The sequence below is a fragment of the Camponotus vicinus genome, unplaced genomic scaffold, assembly GCF_025532165.1.
Source record: "Camponotus vicinus isolate PSW18456_S1 unplaced genomic scaffold, iyCamVici1.0 SCAF_5, whole genome shotgun sequence".
Lineage (NCBI taxonomy): Eukaryota > Metazoa > Arthropoda > Insecta > Hymenoptera > Formicidae > Camponotus > Camponotus vicinus.
The window spans coordinates 15,303,255-15,319,334 of record NW_028141977.1 but is presented as its reverse complement, the minus strand read 5'-3'; the positions used below and the strand labels follow the sequence as shown (position 1 = coordinate 15,319,334).

Here is a 16,080-nt window from a genome sequence, read left to right as displayed (position 1 = left end):
GTATGCTCTTAGATTCAGTCAAAATTAAGAGCATACACCAATCAAGCTCACGAATTTTACAACAGTTGCAAAGCAGCTTTTTCTGCTGAACGCAGCCAATGACGTTTGATTTCTTTTTCTCCGTTGAACGCGGCCAATGGCCGGGTTCGCGTCGAACACATTGCATCTGGATATTCAAGCATCGTGATTGTTTTGAGTCTTGTCATCTCATGTGGTATGTGTTTTGTGCATTTTTCCGCTTGTCAACAATATAACCTCTCGCTACTTACGACGGTCAGTCGGTCTGTTTGTGTTTCAATTTTAATTTTGCTTACACAAAACACCTTGTCGGTTCTATTCACTCGGCAAAGTGTCGTGATTGTACATAAATTATGCGGTGTCTTTAAGATTTCCATACTAAACGTGTACAAAGAACAGGAAAATAGCATCTGGATAAACGATATATATATATAAACTTTTACATTTCTCTTACTCGGTAGAACAGTTGATGAAAATTAATTCATTGGGAGTAAAATAAAATGTCAGGACCAATGGTGCTGTGTCAGCTGTGGATGGGTGGCGTGAGTAAATTATTTAACAGATTGTATCTTTGTACTTGATGCATGATTGAAAGCAAGTGAATATAAACGTGATTATTAACAATTATTTCATTTTAGCTGGAGCCGTACATGACTGAAAGCTTCATCATGAACGCGTTTCACAAGATGGGCGAACAGCCGCAGACGGTAAAAGTAATGCGAAATCGGTATACAGGCGAGCCCGCAGGATACTGCTTCGTACATTTTCCAACTGACGAAATGGCGCTCGATGCCATGCACAAATTAAACGGCAAAGTCATACCTGGTTCAAATCCCGTAAATATATTACGATATATATAAATATATACATACATTACAATTCATCAATTATATATATATATATATATATATATATATATATATATATATATATATATATAATTGATTGTTATTCTAATATTGTGACATTTTGCAGCCTGTACGGTTTCGTTTAAATCACGCCAGCACTACAGGGAAACCTGCTGCTGAGAGGGAATTCAGTATTTGGGTAGGCGATTTATCCACCGATGTAGATGATTACTCATTATACAGAGCATTTGCTGCAAAATATAATTCAATCAGAACAGCTAAAGTTATATTGGATAGCTCGGGATTCAGTAAAGGCTATGGCTTTGTTAGATTCGCGAATGAAGAAGAGCAGAAGAATAGCCTAATCACTATGAATGGTTACAGAGGACTTGGAACAAAATCTCTAAAAATCTGCAATGCTGTACCTAGACCCTGGAATAAAATATCTGGGTAAGTTAATTACATAAGAATTATATTGTGATGTCAATAATATATTTTAAAAGATAAATTTCTCCTATTATCAATCAGAAAAATACTTGTCTTTAATATTATGCTACAAAAAGAAAGTCATTTATAAGAAATATTTTTTTCATCATTTTTTAGTTCAACACCACCACAATCAACTTCTGAGTATCCAGCATCAAACATGAATTCAGAGGCGTATAATTACTATGATACGTCATCATATTGGAATAGTTACAGCGCTTGGCAACAAGGCTATTATGAAAGCGAACCAACATCAGATGCTTATAATAACTATGTATCTGATCAGAAACCTGAGGAAGATGAATTAGAATTAATCGGTACCATTATTTCTTTATAATTTTTTTTTTTTTAATGTAAACTTGAAATATTTTAATTTAATATGCTTTATGCAACATCTTTTCTCTTTTACAGAGCATTCAGTCCCCATTGATATTGACAAAGCAAATAGAGAAATAATTGAACAAGATTATAATTTATGGGATGCCTTGGAAAGTTCTAAGTGGATTCCATGTGATACTATAGAATTGTGCTATTAATGATTAAGAATAAAGATATATGATACCTCTTCACGGATTTTTATATACAGGGTGAGCCATTTTAATTAACGCACGCAATTATTTCGGAAACAAAGCATTTTAGAGAAAAATGTTTCAGACAAAAGTTTTATGGTTTCGGGGGGGCCATAAGAGGGTATCATTGGTTTGACCTTGAAGAGTTATTTGAAGGTCACATGAAGGTCACCTTCAATTTCTTAAATGGAACCTACTATTTGTCATTGCATATTCTTGTAGCTTATCTCGAGAGCTTTCCAAAACTATAATTAAGTACCTTTTCGTTAAGTACTTTTTGAGTTATGAGGCTTGAAATAATTTCTTAATTTTACATAAACCGTAAAAAAAATATCTTGTAAAATATTCATTTTTCGATTATCTTATCTTAATACTTTTATGTACAAAATAATGAGAGGAATCAATTGGTGTAAAGAAAACACATAGTTGTTTTGAAGAAAAAATATATAATTTGCAATTAATAATTCCATATTTTTTCTTCAAAACAACTATGTGTTTTCTTTACACCAGTTGATTCCTCTCATTATTTTATACGTAAAAGTATTAAGGTAAGATAATCGAAAAATGAATATTTTACGGTTTATGTAAAATTAAGAAATTATGTCAAGCCTCATAACTCAAAAAGTACTTAACGAAAAGGTACTTAATTATAGTGTTTTGGAAAGCTCTCGAGATAAGCTACAAGAATATGCAATGACAAATAGTAGGTTCCATTTAAGAAATTGAAGGTGACCTTCATGTGACCTTCAAATAACTCTTCAAGGTCAAACCAATGATACCATCTTATGGCCCCCTCGAAACCATAAAACTTTTGTCTGAAACATTTTTCTCTAAAATGCTTTGTTTCCGAAATAATTGCGTGCGTTAATTAAAATGGCTCACCCTGTATATTATAATACAGAAATATATCTCACTTTTAAATATTTAATTATAAAGTATTTTCTATTAATTCTAAGAAAATGTTGAAAATGATCAAGATATCTGCTCTTTTCAGGCACAACATAATTTTTTCATTACAGAAATAAATTCATACATACTTATCTCAATTATTCAATATTTTATTTAAGATAATTGCAATTTGTATTCTTTGCAGCAACTTTGTTGCTATAAAATCATAATTATTAATTGATAATCGATAATGTAATTTTTACATTATATACATTGTCATGGCAGTATACTGACTACTGAGCTTTATATATACTAGAACCGACGCTCAAAACATTAGCTAGAAAAGATAACATACAATAGCAAAATTCCTTCCTTCTTAATATAATTTGATAAAATCTATTTATGCTTGTGTTATAAAAAAAAAAATATGTGCTTCGTTTACTGAATTTTATACATGTGAAGTCGTCTCAGAGATCTTAAACTTTATTTTTATTATAAAGTTTTATATATATATATATATGTATATATACAATTGTACAAATGTATATATACAATATACATACATACATACACATATATACATACATACATACACACTTGCAAAATAGAAATGTATCGTGCGCTTTGTCTCTAATTGGCTTTCTTAATCCACTGTAGTTGTGGCATAAGTAATGAAAGAATCATGCTGGATAAGAACATTACATACAATTGATTCAGAAGACAGATGAGATTACAATAAAAGCAAAAATTGTATTGGAAAACTCGCATATTTTACCTTTAGTATTGTATACATACTACCTTTAGTATTATGCACATACAATGTTGATCACTCATAAGCAGAGTCTGGATCTTAGTGCCGTTTTCCCGACTCCAAGTGCATGCTAGCGGCCGAGCGCCGCGAAAAGCAGTACCATCTATGCCGGTCTAGTGATGGTAGCAAAGAGGGCACCGTCGCGTAGAAAAAAAATATAATAATTTATTATATTATTTTATATTTTCTATAATATATATATTATTTTATTATATTATTTTATATATTATGTACAATATTAAATAAACATGTATTCTATGTTTATATATATATATATATATATATATATATATATATATATATATATATATATATATATAATATATATATTTTATTTTTTTCTACGCGACGGTGCCCTCTTTGCTACCATCACTAGACCGGCATAGACGATACTGTTTTTCGCGGCACTCGGCCGCTAGCATGCATTTGGAGTAGGGAAAATGGCACCAAGATCCGGACTCTGCTCATAACATGAAATGCTCCAATATTGTTATTAAAATTGAATATTGTCTTTTGATAAAAAAGTAAATATTAAAGGAGTAAATGTGCATACATGTATTGCGCAATTCTTATCACAATAAATCACCTTCGATTTGTCGGGAGAAATAAATTCGTCCTTAGATAGAGAACCATTTTATATAAATAATATTGCAAAAAAAAATTTCACTTATAATTAAAAAAAAAAAGTTTATAAACGTATAACAAAATGTATCTTCTTTTGCACATTTTTTTGCAGTCTTTTTTTTATATTTTTCTCTAATCTATATATAAATTAATATTCAATCCCAACAAATTGAAGATACGTATCATCTTTGTAATGCTATCTAAAATTGAATTATATAGCTAAGTATAAATGCAAAAGATCATTTTTCAAAATTTTCCTCAATTTCAGATTTCGGTTCAGCAATTTCCGGTTTAATTTTCGTTAAATGTTCCGATAGATTTTGCTGATCTGCCATAAATTCATTAAATTCAGTCACCTGTTTAACCGTTTCTGACTCACTAGTTACCGTCGTTAAAGGTTTCAATAGATTCTGCTGATCCGTAGAGTCGGTCGATGTGTTATCAACGTTGGAACTAACCATATAAACTTGCAGAATAGTGTTTCCAGGTTCTTCTGCAGATTCCTTCGATACGATTACCAAAGATCCTGGTTCCATTTGATTTATATTTGGTATTACGCTCGTAATATTTTCAGGACACGATGTTTCTGCGCTTTCGCCGTCCTCATTTGAAGTATTTGCAACCTCTGTAACTTCAACGGCTACATGTGATGGTATCACCTCGTTATCAACTATTGACGATTTGTTTTCAGCGTCACTGTCAGATTCCGTATCAATATTAGGCGTATTAAGTTTATTGACATCGGGCGCTTGCAGCTTTTTCAACTTCTTCGGTTGTCTACCGGATCTAGTCGGCCGGATTCGATAAATCTCTGGAGAACTATCCGAATCGCTATTGAAATCGCTTGCGCTGTTATCATCGGAATCATCGGATTTATCATCCAATCGTCTTTTTCGCATTTTGCTTCCCTTTCTTATTTGATGAGTGTCACTCATTTCGCTATTTATTTCAACATCAATTTCATCACTTGTCGATATCATTGCATCTTCAGCTTCTTCAGCATTAATAGCGTTCGACGTTAATAACGCTTCACACTCCCCAATACTTTTCGCCACCAATCCTGTAATAATTTGTTGTGTGAATTAATTTACTCTAAATATACATCTATATAAAATGTTTTCTGATTATTAATACATATCTTGTTTTATATAAATATCGTTTCAAAATAAGATTAAAATTACAATATACTCACGATGCTTGCGTCTTTTCGCTGCCTTAGTTATGTTTTGACCATTTTTAACTTTTTCCGTTGTTTTTTCATTCTTTTCAGGCGTGTTTTGAATATTTTCTAGTTTTTGTAACATTGCTACAAATAAATTTCTGATTTTTAATCAAACTAATCAAATAAATTCCAAAAAACAGAATACAACAGATCAATATCATACACATAAAGTAAATAAATAAGAATTTGTTCTACATAAAAGTAGAGTAAATTCTTAATATTATGATAAAAGTTCAAAAACTCCAATGAAAATTTTAATTGTTTACTCAATTTAATTGTTACATTGTGTACTATATGTGTATAAAATTTTTTTATATACTCCTGAACAAAATTAACGCATAATCTTTTTTTCACTTTTTCTTTAAGGTTTTTCGTTAAAATTTAAATACCAGCTTTTAAAGAAAAAGTGAAAAAAATTATGCGTTAATTTTGTCCAGGAGTATATATACAGGTAATTATAAAACTATACTAAGTCAATATTTGAATAATGCAGTCAAATGTTAACAATTCAATATTATTAATAAAAATAAAATATAACAAACATTATAAGAGAGAAAGAGAACATACCTAATTGTTCCTCTAACATTTCAGTGTCAAACTCTTGATGATATTTCAGAGCTTTTTCGATCAACTGGCGATTAACTCTTTCTTCTTTCTTGTACTTTTGTTTAATTTCTTGTCTAGTCCTATTTGGAAATAGAGTCTGCATCAAAAGAAAATCTGTACCAACCACGTTCAAGACTCTATAAAATTTAAGCGTTTCCCATTTTGGCCAATCCTTGCTTCTCTTATGCTTCGTATAGAAACCACCATTATTGCAAACACCCTCTTCAATAATAATATCTTTCGACATTATTTCTCTAACTCTTTTTGCATCTGTGTGTTGTATCGTTGTACTCTGTTCGTCTATTATCAATTGACCATCAGGACCGACTTTCACTTGCGGCGCAGGAATCTTTCTCATCGGATCATCTTCCTGTTCTTCCTCTTCCTGCATTTCTATCGGTCTGGACAAAAAATGAAATTAAATTCATAAAGTATCGATATATAGATAGTGTTTTGTATTTTATACATTATATACTTACTGTGCTGCAATTATTCTTTGTTGATCTTTCGATTTCATAGGATTTGTTACAGGATTATAATATATAAAATCATACATTTTCATCTGACTTTTATCGGGCGTTTTATTTTCATGTTTCAATAAGAATTCCCTTCTCGCTTCGGCTAGCTTTCTCGCCGATTCCGAAATTTGCATGCGTCTCTTCTGCATCGCTTTAATTTTCGGATAGATATTTTGATTGTCAGCAGTACTACTTTCCTTATTGCTCTGTACGGAACAAATAGAATCATTCCGTATGCGACTCGGCACAACAGATGCTGTTCTCTTGCCATGCTCATCCTCGGATTCACTCGCACTCGCACCACTTCCTTGTATGCTATTCTTTCTTACTCTACCACCAGTGTCTAATCTTGGTACAGGTCTCATAAAACACAGACGATTTTTTGTAGGAGAAGCTGAAAAAAAATATATATTTCAAAATTTATGTACAAAATGTAACAGAAAAATTATAACATATTTTAATAGAAAAATCAAACTGTGATAAAATATTTTTAAGTGTTTTCCAGCATATAAATTTTTTAATGATTTTACATAAACCTTACTTATATCTATTCCTGTCGATGGCGTATCTGGCAGTGGGACAGTTTTCTGAACCAAATGATCAATAGGTTTTTCAGGCTTGTCATTTATTTGATTGGATAATTCTTGAGAATCTGGTTTTGCTTGAGCACATAATTCTTGAGAACTTGGTTTTACTTGAGCACACGGTTCTTGAGAATTTGGTTTTTTTTGAGAACATGATTCTTGAGAATCTGATTTTTTAACTACGATTGGTTCTGGCTCTACAAAACTAGGTTTTATTTGTTCTTTCTTACTAGTCTCCTCTAATATCTTTACACTATCTTTAATGACTTTTTGTTCCAATACTTCAGTATCAGAAGATATACTTTCTTCTTTCTGTTTCTTTATTTCTGCGACATCTTTGATAACTTCTGGTTCATACTCTGGCTTAGATGCATCTTCCTTTTTTTGTTCTTTATCAAACAGCTCACTTCCATCAGCAGAAGCTGCTGTATCTTGTACAGGGTTCTTTCGAATTGGCACACTGGCCAAAGCTTTAATACGTGCTCGACGCATATTTACCTTTTAAAAGCTTTATATAATAAAATCTATACGAAAAGTAAATATCAATAAATTAATAAAAATCCATGAATTATAATATAATATTTATAGATTGTAGACACACGCACACAATATACAAGCTACAAATACAAAACAATTAACAGAAAAGTACCCTAATTAATAAAACTTTCTTTGTTCTAAAATAAATTTATAATTAATAAAAACTGATAAAAATTACTGAGATTTATGTAAAAATTATTATTTATTTAGTTTCCAAATGAATAGATTAACGCGGAAAAAATGACAAAAGATACATGTGACTTTTAAAGCGTCAACAGCTGTAACGATAGCACTTCTCTATTTCACTTTTTTTTAAGTATTATATTATCGCCAATGTGAAAATTTCTGACTTAATTTTCGCATTTAATTCAAATCCGTAGTTACGTATGACACAAAATCGTGTTAAGAAATTAACATATCTGTTACGGCGTTCGCTTTGAGGTTGGTCCATTGTCATCATCACTTACCAACGCAATTTGTTACTTCAATGCAAACGAGACGCGAGTTCCTTGAGAATCAATAATCATCATATTTTTTTTATAATTTTCTGCTCAACGAAAAACTGCTTTATATTCGTTTCATTCTTGAAAACGCACGCGGCCGGATCGAACTGCACAAGTATGGACGAATACGTACATAATACATATATATACATACATACATACCTATGCACACATACACAAGCATACATACGCGTCAATTTTTAACTTTAATAATTGTCAACAATGAACAAAAATCAGTTAATCAATGTTTAATCTTTTAAATCAATCATCTTTTCAATATTTCCTTACATCTGTAGTTTTTTTCTACATTATTAATTTTATTATCACTTTTTTAGAAGGGAGATGGATATATAAATCAATTAATACAAATCATATATTATGAAAATGGTAAATTTATAAAGGGTATTTCAATTGTGTATTTTTTAACTCTTGATCTTTCTTCACAATAATCGGATTAATTTGTATATGTGATTTATATTTGTGTATGTAATCACAAACATACACAGATAATTAATAATATAAATGTATATATATTTTACAAAAAATATTACATTTGTGTGTATGAGTGAATTATTCTTTTATATTATCTTAAACGTTTCTAATATTGTAAAAAAATTTTCTTTTATCATTATTCATATTTTTATACATTTTTACATTTACTAATTGATGATAAATTGTCTAGTTGCTAATGACTGTCCATAAATTGTATGTCTGATAATAACAAGACTGTATTTGGCAGTGGTCTAGGTTGTGGGCTGAGTACAGTGAACGTTTGCCTCTCGACATCCACATTGGTTCTGCAAATGTAATAATAATAATAATAATAATAATAATAATGTAATAAATATTATATTTTTGTGTATAAGAAAAAATTGTGTGTGCATAATGATAATAATAATTAGTATTAATAATAACAAATATAAAATATGGAATTTTATAACATAAAATTTTTATAATAAATTGTATACTAACACGCAGACAAATCCGGCCACGTTAGTCTGCACAACATCATCCTCGGGAGAATCAGCAAATGAGACAGACAACAGATGATGCAACAAACTGGGTCCCGGCGTAACGGCCACTAATTTTGTCAAATTATCTTCTGCCTTCATACCCAATGGCATGCAGGAAGCCGGTAAAACAGGTGCCCCGATCTTATATAGCCTTGCCTCGCTCCATTTCACCTCGAAACTGTGCGGATATAGAGGAGTTCGAGAGCCATAAAAATACTCTCTGACGCCCTGATCTCTCGCTTCAGTCCTCTGTGCTTGACTCCTTTCGACAACTCCACCGCTCTTCGGTAGAAAAACTACTTTCACAAAGTCTGGCATATCTCTCACCAGTTCATTATAGAGTCTCTCCTGATCTAGTATGAGGATCGCATCCACTTCGAATGCTTGCGCGGCGTGTGTGAGCAATTTGTAGCCGTCCCCTTTAACCCAGCCACATGTGTTTATAACAATGCCGGAGGCTTTGGCCTTTTTATTAGCTTGTAGCCTATCCGAGCAAACCTCTGCCAAACGAGTAACAAGTAAATTGTACAATGTCACATTGGCTTGCGGTGTTTTGTGTCCAAAATGAAAAACCAGCGGGGCTTGTTGGCTGAATCCCTCTACTACATTAGACGGCCGTTCCACCAACAGAGCGCCCACAGTACCGGGAATCGCTATATGTCCCTGGCCAACATCGAGATCGACGAAAATCGGTCTTCTGCCCATTCTGACAGCATAATTCAGCAATATTCTACAAAGCGTGGACTTTCCCACATCACAGGGGCCCACAACCATCGTTATTGGACCCCTAGTGTCATCCTTTTCCGCAGTCTCTCTCATCCTTTCCATCGCTGCATGGCAATTGAGATACAAACCCATAGGTGTCTCTTTTGCCACATAACTAACATCAGTTTTTCCAACTAATTCAACGGTGCAACCTTGCCAGGTATAAACCGCAACTTTTGCACCAGCAATGAATTCGTACTTTTTACCCTTTACCAATTCTGTCCCAAATACTTCTGCCAGGCCACTTTTTAACTGCAATTATACAATTCCAGATAAATTTCGCTAATTAAAGAAATTTGTTAAATTAAAAAAAAATTATATTACCTCCAATGTAACTTTTTCATTCTTACTCTCTACTTCAAATCTCAATTCACAGTCCGGATCTAACTTGAATTCTTGCACTGTCGATTTTTCATCGGACATTTTCTTCAAATAGGTTAGAAGTTGCTTTTTAGAAAATATGTAGAGCTAATAGGTTACCAAAATTTATTCTTGCTTATTTCATGTAGAATTTGCCGTTTTCTATCCCTTCAACACTTTATATATTAGTTACATTCAAGTAGCTAATATATATAAAAAAACAATCCTCTCTCTCACTCTGTAATTTCATTTTAACCGCAGAAATCTTTAGGAAACCGCAAGGAGCGAACAAGCGATCTGTTCGTGCTGCTCGCACTCTCTAAAATGTTCAGCATTTAAAACGAGATAAATATATATTTTAGTGTTGAAAAAAGAGAGAAAGAAAGAGAGAGAGAGAACAGACCTCTTAAGATGCGTTCAAAAATCCTACCCGTGGGAAAGAGTAATGTTTAATTGGCCAATCAGGAGAAAAGAAATAAAGATTTCTTTTTGTATCGATCATCCTACATGGAGAATTTTCGAACGCTTATGTATTTGTCTCATTTGGGTGACACCCGATTGACACACGTCGCCAATTGGCCAATTCAAAATAAAACTCTCTGATTGGTCAATCGTTGATTGGCTGTGGCCAATCGCAACGTGTCAAACGGGACGCTCCCGTCTTATTTGAAGCGCAAAAAATTCCTGAAAGTTCCTAGCAAAAAGAACAAACGTAAGTGGTTGCTCATCTGATCATTAGACAAGTTTGCTTCTCAAGTTGGCAATCGTGACATCGACATTTTTTTGTGTAATTACGTTGTGATGCTTTTGCGTAGTTACGCTGTCAAAAAATTTGCGTCTTCGTTTGATGAGATTATATATCTGTCACCTATACAGTGTAATAATCGTGGTACGTTTTTATTGAATTTCCGCAGTCAAACGTGCTCGACAAACGTGTAGTTCTGATTTACAATTCGTATTCAACATCTCCCGCTTCTCATAACCGCTGGAAGTTGACATACATCGTAAGATGTTTTTCTATTAAAAAAAAGAAAAGTTAATTTAGTATTGTTTATAACGAGAATGTTATTATGCCGCGTAATCTCTACGTATATGTAAAATATTACATACACTTTATGGAAAAAATTAGATTCTTTATATACTTTTTTTTTACCGCAATAAATTCTAACCTTTATTTTACTAAGAAATGTATAAATCCACATCAATATAGCATATGTGTGAGATGGCCAACAGGCCGGAAACACTTAATTAAAAAAAAAAAAAAAAATGTATAACTAAGTTTAATGTTAATATTAATACCTTCAATAATTTTTTCAGTTTCTCATATTTTTTATCAAAATTTCTCATAAAGTAATAATGAATTTGGTTGCATGCATTGATGTACACTCATTACAGAGCTTATATGTCTGGAAATGCGCTGCAATGTCAATCTAAGTAGACAAGAAAAATATTTATTATATAAGCAAGAATGCAATATTTAATCAAGCATGTAAAATAATAATTATATCAAATTACTATTTCCATGTTATTTAAGTAAATATAAATAGCAATATAAATTTTTTGTTAACATAAATTGGAAAAACCATCTTCAGATATAAGTTCTAAGACATTTATCCAATTCTCTATATTTGATTAATACTGAAATTGATATAAATAACTAAGGACTTTCCCAAGTCATATTTAATCTAAATAGCACTTAATATACACTAAAATGCAATAAATTAAATTTGCTATAAGATTGTATATCAAAAATATGTAATAAATAAATATATTGTATATCAAGAATATATAATATATAATAAATAAATAATTATTATGTTTCCAGAAATCATAATGTCTACAACTGGAGTATCTACACGTTCTTCTCGTCTGAATTCTTGTGAACCATCTTCAAAAGCTGCATCTAGAAAACTCAGATCTAAAAAAATCATTACTACCAATAAAAGTTCACAAAAGATTAATATTAGTGCAAAAGATAAAAGTTTACATGTATCAAAAACAAATATATCTGCAAATAACAGTCTACCATTATCAAGACGCTTGCGTCCCCGTCGGAATAAAAAAAATTACTGTGAAGATTCAAAATTGCTGCAGCGATATATTCCATTAAAGCAGCAAGACAGTTTGGTAATAATAGAAAAGTTAAATTTGAAAAACAATAAAAAAGTACCTGTATACAAAGCCATGAAGTCTTTTGAGAAATCTGTAGAAAACAAGAATGATGTATATGATTTTATGTTTGATACTAATGATACAATAGAGAAAACTACTAAGAAAAAACAAAAGAAAAAAATTAACAAAAAGAAAGACAAGACAACTAAGAAGACTACACGTAAAAAGGTTACTATACAATCGAAAATAATTAACAATCAAGAAAATAAATCTTCTGAGCTTAGTACAAATCCTACGAAGCCTACCCAAAGTAATCCTTCAGATTCTGCAATAGGATTAATAGTTACAGAATCGACAAAGGAGGATAAAAAAATTGAGGTACCAAGAACAGATACAAATATTCAGATAGTAGAAGAACCAGTAAAGGAAGATACTATGAATAAAATTGCATCATCAAACATAAATACAGATATTCAAGTGGGAAGAGAATCAATGGAGGAAAATATAGAAAAGAAGATACCAAAAATTATATCTATCGAAAATGCAGACAATATTACAGTCATTAAACCATCACCCAATATTGAGCCCTTTCGGCCAAAAAATATATTTGATAATAAAACCTCGGTAAAGCAACAAAACAACACGTTGAATTGTTCATTATTGACTAAATCTCTGTCCCCTATCTTGAAGACAAGTACCTTGGATCTGGGAAGTCCTTGGCGACCTTCGACATTACCAATGTTTTCTCGATCTAAACATTTTATTCAAAGTACGCCAAAGTTAAGATTTGAAAATAATAAGGAAAATATGGAAATGAATAAAGAAAATATAGAAATAAGTAAAGAAAATATTAAAAATAATGAAAATATGGAAGAAGATAAAGAAAATATGGAGATAAGTAAAAAAAATAAATGTGGAAGAGAAAAAGAAAGGAAAAAGAAAACGACTTTCCACCAAAAACACAATATAATTCGAAAGAAACTTCCAACTAATCAAACTTCAGAAAATGTTCAGGTGATAGATACAAACAAACATATTGTACAAGCACCTGCAGTACCTGCTAGAATTTCGCTGGGAGAAATAAAGAACTTATTGCAAACAAAACCAGATATTAATGACAACAAACAAGCATCAAATCAAGCGCATGTTGAAGTTGACAAATCACTTACAGAGAAGCAAAAAGATAAAAATGTTGTAAATTTTCTCAACTTTTCTGACACATTTGATGTCTTGTCTGAAACAGAGAGACTATCAAATTTTGGAACTGAGATTCCTTTATTCATGGATTTAGAGCCCTCGCATTTTTCGAAGGTATTTATATTATTAATAGTGTAGCAATATATTTTTTATATTTATCATATGATATATCACTAATTAATTGTCATTTAAAATATTACAGCCACCTCAGCATTCATACAAAAGAAAACGAGCCGTAAAACATGACTTTTCAGAAGATAGTGGTGAAGAAGAAGAAGAGAAAAAAAACGTGAAACATCATATAAAGAAGAAAAAATCTACAAAGTCCAAAAAAGAAAATGAGAAACGAATAAATGAATGGATAAAAACTATTAATAGTACGTTCGAAGAAATCGATGAATATAACTTATTCATTGAGTAATACAGAAGACACATCACTAAAATGCATATTTTAAAATTTAGGAATACCTAAAAGTTCAAAACATAAATAATAAACTATAAATCAACAAACACATTTTTCTAGCTTTCTAGCTAATTTTTTAAAATTATATTTGATCTATCTATGTGATGCTGATATTCAATTTCTCATATTGTTATCTGTATCTGTCTACTCCTCTATTCATTCTATATATATGCTTATATTCTTATCTATATAATTCTTTTACATTTGCATATATATTTTATTATTTACAATAGGGAAGATATAGTTTCACAAATTCAAAAATTAGGGAAGATATAGTTTCATAAAAAATCTAATTTTTCAAAAAAGTTATGATGTAAAGTATTATTCTTTTTTCAAGTGTATTATAATTTTTTCAATTGTGTAAATTTTCTAAAAGATTCTAATATTTTTTTTTGGTAATATTTTTAACAATACTTGTAACAAAATAACTTTTTATAACTGTATAATAATATAACGATACATTATTATAAATATATATATATTATTTTTCTACAATAATTTTAGATATAACTTATATGGAGAAAGGGAGACACATAATGTTGGTATATAATTCGATTGGGAAATAAAATTGTAGATTAGTATGGTATAAATGCTTATTTACACATTGTATATATATTTAAGTATTGTATATATATTAAAGTATTTTCAAACACATCTCTTTTTGTATTTTTTAATTACTCTAAACCTGACTAGATATTTTTTAATATCAGATTTAGAAGTTAGTGTTATCAAATCTAATTAATAATTATGTATTTATATGTAGAAAAAATGTTTATGTGATGATATATAATGTGTGTTTATAAATTTATATTAACACATATAGTACTTTTAGACAATGTTTAATAAAATTTTAGGAGAGAAAATTGAAAAGATAAAAAATTTAAAAAGAATAATTTAATACTTTATCTTGCTCACAGCAGTTTATTTTACTTATAGTACTTTTTTTGCGGAATTATCAAATTTTAAATGAGAAATATCCAAGAAAAATGAGGTAATATAAATAAAACAATATTAATATAAATAATTTAATATTAATAATAATTTGTGATCTAAATTAATATACTAATATATTAGTATGTTATATATTTCTTTCAATATATCACTATTTATTTATTTATGTATATATATATATGTGTGTGTGTGTGTGTGTGTGTGTGTTTTCTTCTTCTCAATATCATTTTCATTTATTTATTTAGCTCTCTAGAAGTCAAGCTTTTGAAATGCAAAACTAAAAATTACATTGAAGAATCTGGCTTTGGAAAAGAGCAGTAAAATAATGGAATCCAAATAATTAGCAATAATGAAAGACTCCACGATATATTATCATTTAATAAATAATCGTTTAAGTAATCTACAAATTAAAAAAAATTATAAATTATTTCTATAATTAAAATATTCTACGCGCGTGTAAATGTATGTGTGTGTAAAAATATATACATATATGTTATAATACATAAAATATTTGCAAATTATCAATAACATATTCGGCCTCAACAGCATAAACAGTAACGCGCTATTGTTTACGTGTTGCGATCTTGTTCGTTATCATTCACACGACACATTCGAACAGTAATGCGAAATATTTCGTATATAGTCGTATATAGTATCGAATTTCTTTTCTAAACGCGATCGCGACAAGGGACATAGTTTATTAAGATTATTATAATTAACATAGTTTATTAAGATTGTTATAATTAACGATTATTAAATTAACGATTACTTTTGATAAAAACGACACAAAACTGTATTATAACAATAATTTTTTTATTAAAGCGCGATTATTTTTTATTATAAGTAAAAACATTAAAGCGATAAAGGTAAAAATCATAATGTTTATTACTATCCTTTGATTAGGCTCCGTGAGAGATACATCAATCGTTTAATAAATAATCGTTTAATTAATCTATAAATTAAAATACCTCTATAATTTAATATTCCAAATAAAAATAAAATTGG

At 30.2% G+C, this 16,080-nt stretch overlaps 4 protein-coding genes across 8 annotated transcripts; 2 read left to right on the top strand and 2 right to left on the bottom strand.

Annotated features, from left to right (window-relative positions):
• The first annotated feature begins 101 nt into the window (after positions 1 to 101).
• On the top strand, positions 102 to 3,570 carry Secp43 (tRNA Selenocysteine associated protein). Of its 3 annotated transcripts, none has more exons than XM_083100037.1 (6): positions 102 to 214; positions 485 to 560; positions 657 to 854; positions 994 to 1,316; positions 1,470 to 1,669; positions 1,764 to 1,917. In XM_083100037.1, the coding sequence occupies exons 2-6, from the start codon at positions 519 to 521 to the stop codon at positions 1,886 to 1,888; spliced, it is 888 nt and encodes a 295-aa protein (XP_082956163.1). In that variant the 5' UTR covers positions 102 to 214; positions 485 to 518; the 3' UTR covers positions 1,889 to 1,917. The 3 variants fall into 3 exon arrangements, 2 of the variants coding, with proteins under 2 accessions (XP_082956163.1, XP_082956162.1); XM_083100036.1 differs by having other exon boundaries at positions 119 to 214; positions 480 to 560; XR_014439005.1 differs by lacking the exon at positions 102 to 214 and adding an exon at positions 2,916 to 3,570 and having other exon boundaries at positions 223 to 560; positions 1,764 to 1,939.
• A 397-nt stretch (positions 3,571 to 3,967) lies between these two features.
• Positions 3,968 to 8,354, bottom strand: Bdp1 (transcription factor TFIIIB component B'' homolog Bdp1). The gene is made up of 6 exons (XM_083099272.1): positions 8,179 to 8,354; positions 7,132 to 7,698; positions 6,552 to 6,984; positions 6,034 to 6,473; positions 5,437 to 5,550; positions 3,968 to 5,304 (listed from the first exon to the last, which is right to left on the bottom strand). Exons 2-6 carry the CDS (start codon positions 7,664 to 7,666, stop codon positions 4,484 to 4,486), a joined length of 2,343 nt encoding a protein of 780 aa, XP_082955398.1. The 5' UTR covers positions 7,667 to 7,698; positions 8,179 to 8,354; the 3' UTR covers positions 3,968 to 4,483.
• A 370-nt stretch (positions 8,355 to 8,724) lies between these two features.
• Cbc (protein CLP1 homolog) lies at positions 8,725 to 10,776 on the bottom strand. Of its 2 annotated transcripts, XM_083099271.1 has the most exons (4): positions 10,756 to 10,776; positions 10,317 to 10,671; positions 9,187 to 10,244; positions 8,725 to 9,011 (listed from the first exon to the last, which is right to left on the bottom strand). In XM_083099271.1, exons 2-4 carry the CDS (start codon positions 10,413 to 10,415, stop codon positions 8,900 to 8,902), a joined length of 1,269 nt encoding a protein of 422 aa, XP_082955397.1. In that variant the 5' UTR covers positions 10,416 to 10,671; positions 10,756 to 10,776; the 3' UTR covers positions 8,725 to 8,899. The 2 variants fall into 2 exon arrangements, with proteins under 2 accessions (XP_082955397.1, XP_082955396.1); XM_083099270.1 differs by lacking the exon at positions 10,756 to 10,776 and having other exon boundaries at positions 10,317 to 10,729.
• Positions 10,777 to 11,088: 312 nt separating this feature from the next.
• Positions 11,089 to 14,778, top strand: LOC145971526 (uncharacterized). Of its 2 annotated transcripts, none has more exons than XM_083099268.1 (3): positions 11,089 to 11,241; positions 12,178 to 13,775; positions 13,864 to 14,778. In XM_083099268.1, exons 1-3 carry the CDS (start codon positions 11,154 to 11,156, stop codon positions 14,080 to 14,082), a joined length of 1,905 nt encoding a protein of 634 aa, XP_082955394.1. In that variant the 5' UTR covers positions 11,089 to 11,153; the 3' UTR covers positions 14,083 to 14,778. The 2 variants fall into 2 exon arrangements, with proteins under 2 accessions (XP_082955394.1, XP_082955395.1); XM_083099269.1 differs by having other exon boundaries at positions 11,124 to 11,356.
• The last annotated feature ends 1,302 nt before the right edge of the window (positions 14,779 to 16,080 follow it).

Coding starts and splice junctions, on each gene's coding strand:
- Bdp1 (XM_083099272.1), bottom strand. CDS start 7,666: ATGCGTCGAGCACGTATTAAAGCTTTGGCCAGTGTGCCAATTCGAAAG. Junction 6,985..7,131: donor ATCGACAGGAATAGATATAA/GTAAGGTTTATG, acceptor ATTTTTTTTCAG/CTTCTCCTACAAAAAATCGT. Junction 5,305..5,436: donor AGCGAAAAGACGCAAGCATC/GTGAGTATATTG, acceptor AAATTATTACAG/GATTGGTGGCGAAAAGTATT.
- Cbc (XM_083099271.1), bottom strand. CDS start 10,415: ATGTCCGATGAAAAATCGACAGTGCAAGAATTCAAGTTAGATCCGGAC. Junction 10,245..10,316: donor ATGAAAAAGTTACATTGGAG/GTAATATAATTT, acceptor GTATAATTGCAG/TTAAAAAGTGGCCTGGCAGA. Junction 9,012..9,186: donor GTGGCCGGATTTGTCTGCGT/GTTAGTATACAA, acceptor TTACATTTGCAG/AACCAATGTGGATGTCGAGA.
- Secp43 (XM_083100037.1), top strand. CDS start 519: ATGTCAGGACCAATGGTGCTGTGTCAGCTGTGGATGGGTGGC. Junction 855..993: donor TCATACCTGGTTCAAATCCC/GTAAATATATTA, acceptor GACATTTTGCAG/CCTGTACGGTTTCGTTTAAA. Junction 1,317..1,469: donor CCCTGGAATAAAATATCTGG/GTAAGTTAATTA, acceptor ATCATTTTTTAG/TTCAACACCACCACAATCAA.
- LOC145971526 (XM_083099268.1), top strand. CDS start 11,154: ATGCTTTTGCGTAGTTACGCTGTCAAAAAATTTGCGTCTTCGTTTGAT. Junction 11,242..12,177: donor TATACAGTGTAATAATCGTG/GTACGTTTTTAT, acceptor TTATGTTTCCAG/AAATCATAATGTCTACAACT. Junction 13,776..13,863: donor AGCCCTCGCATTTTTCGAAG/GTATTTATATTA, acceptor AAAATATTACAG/CCACCTCAGCATTCATACAA.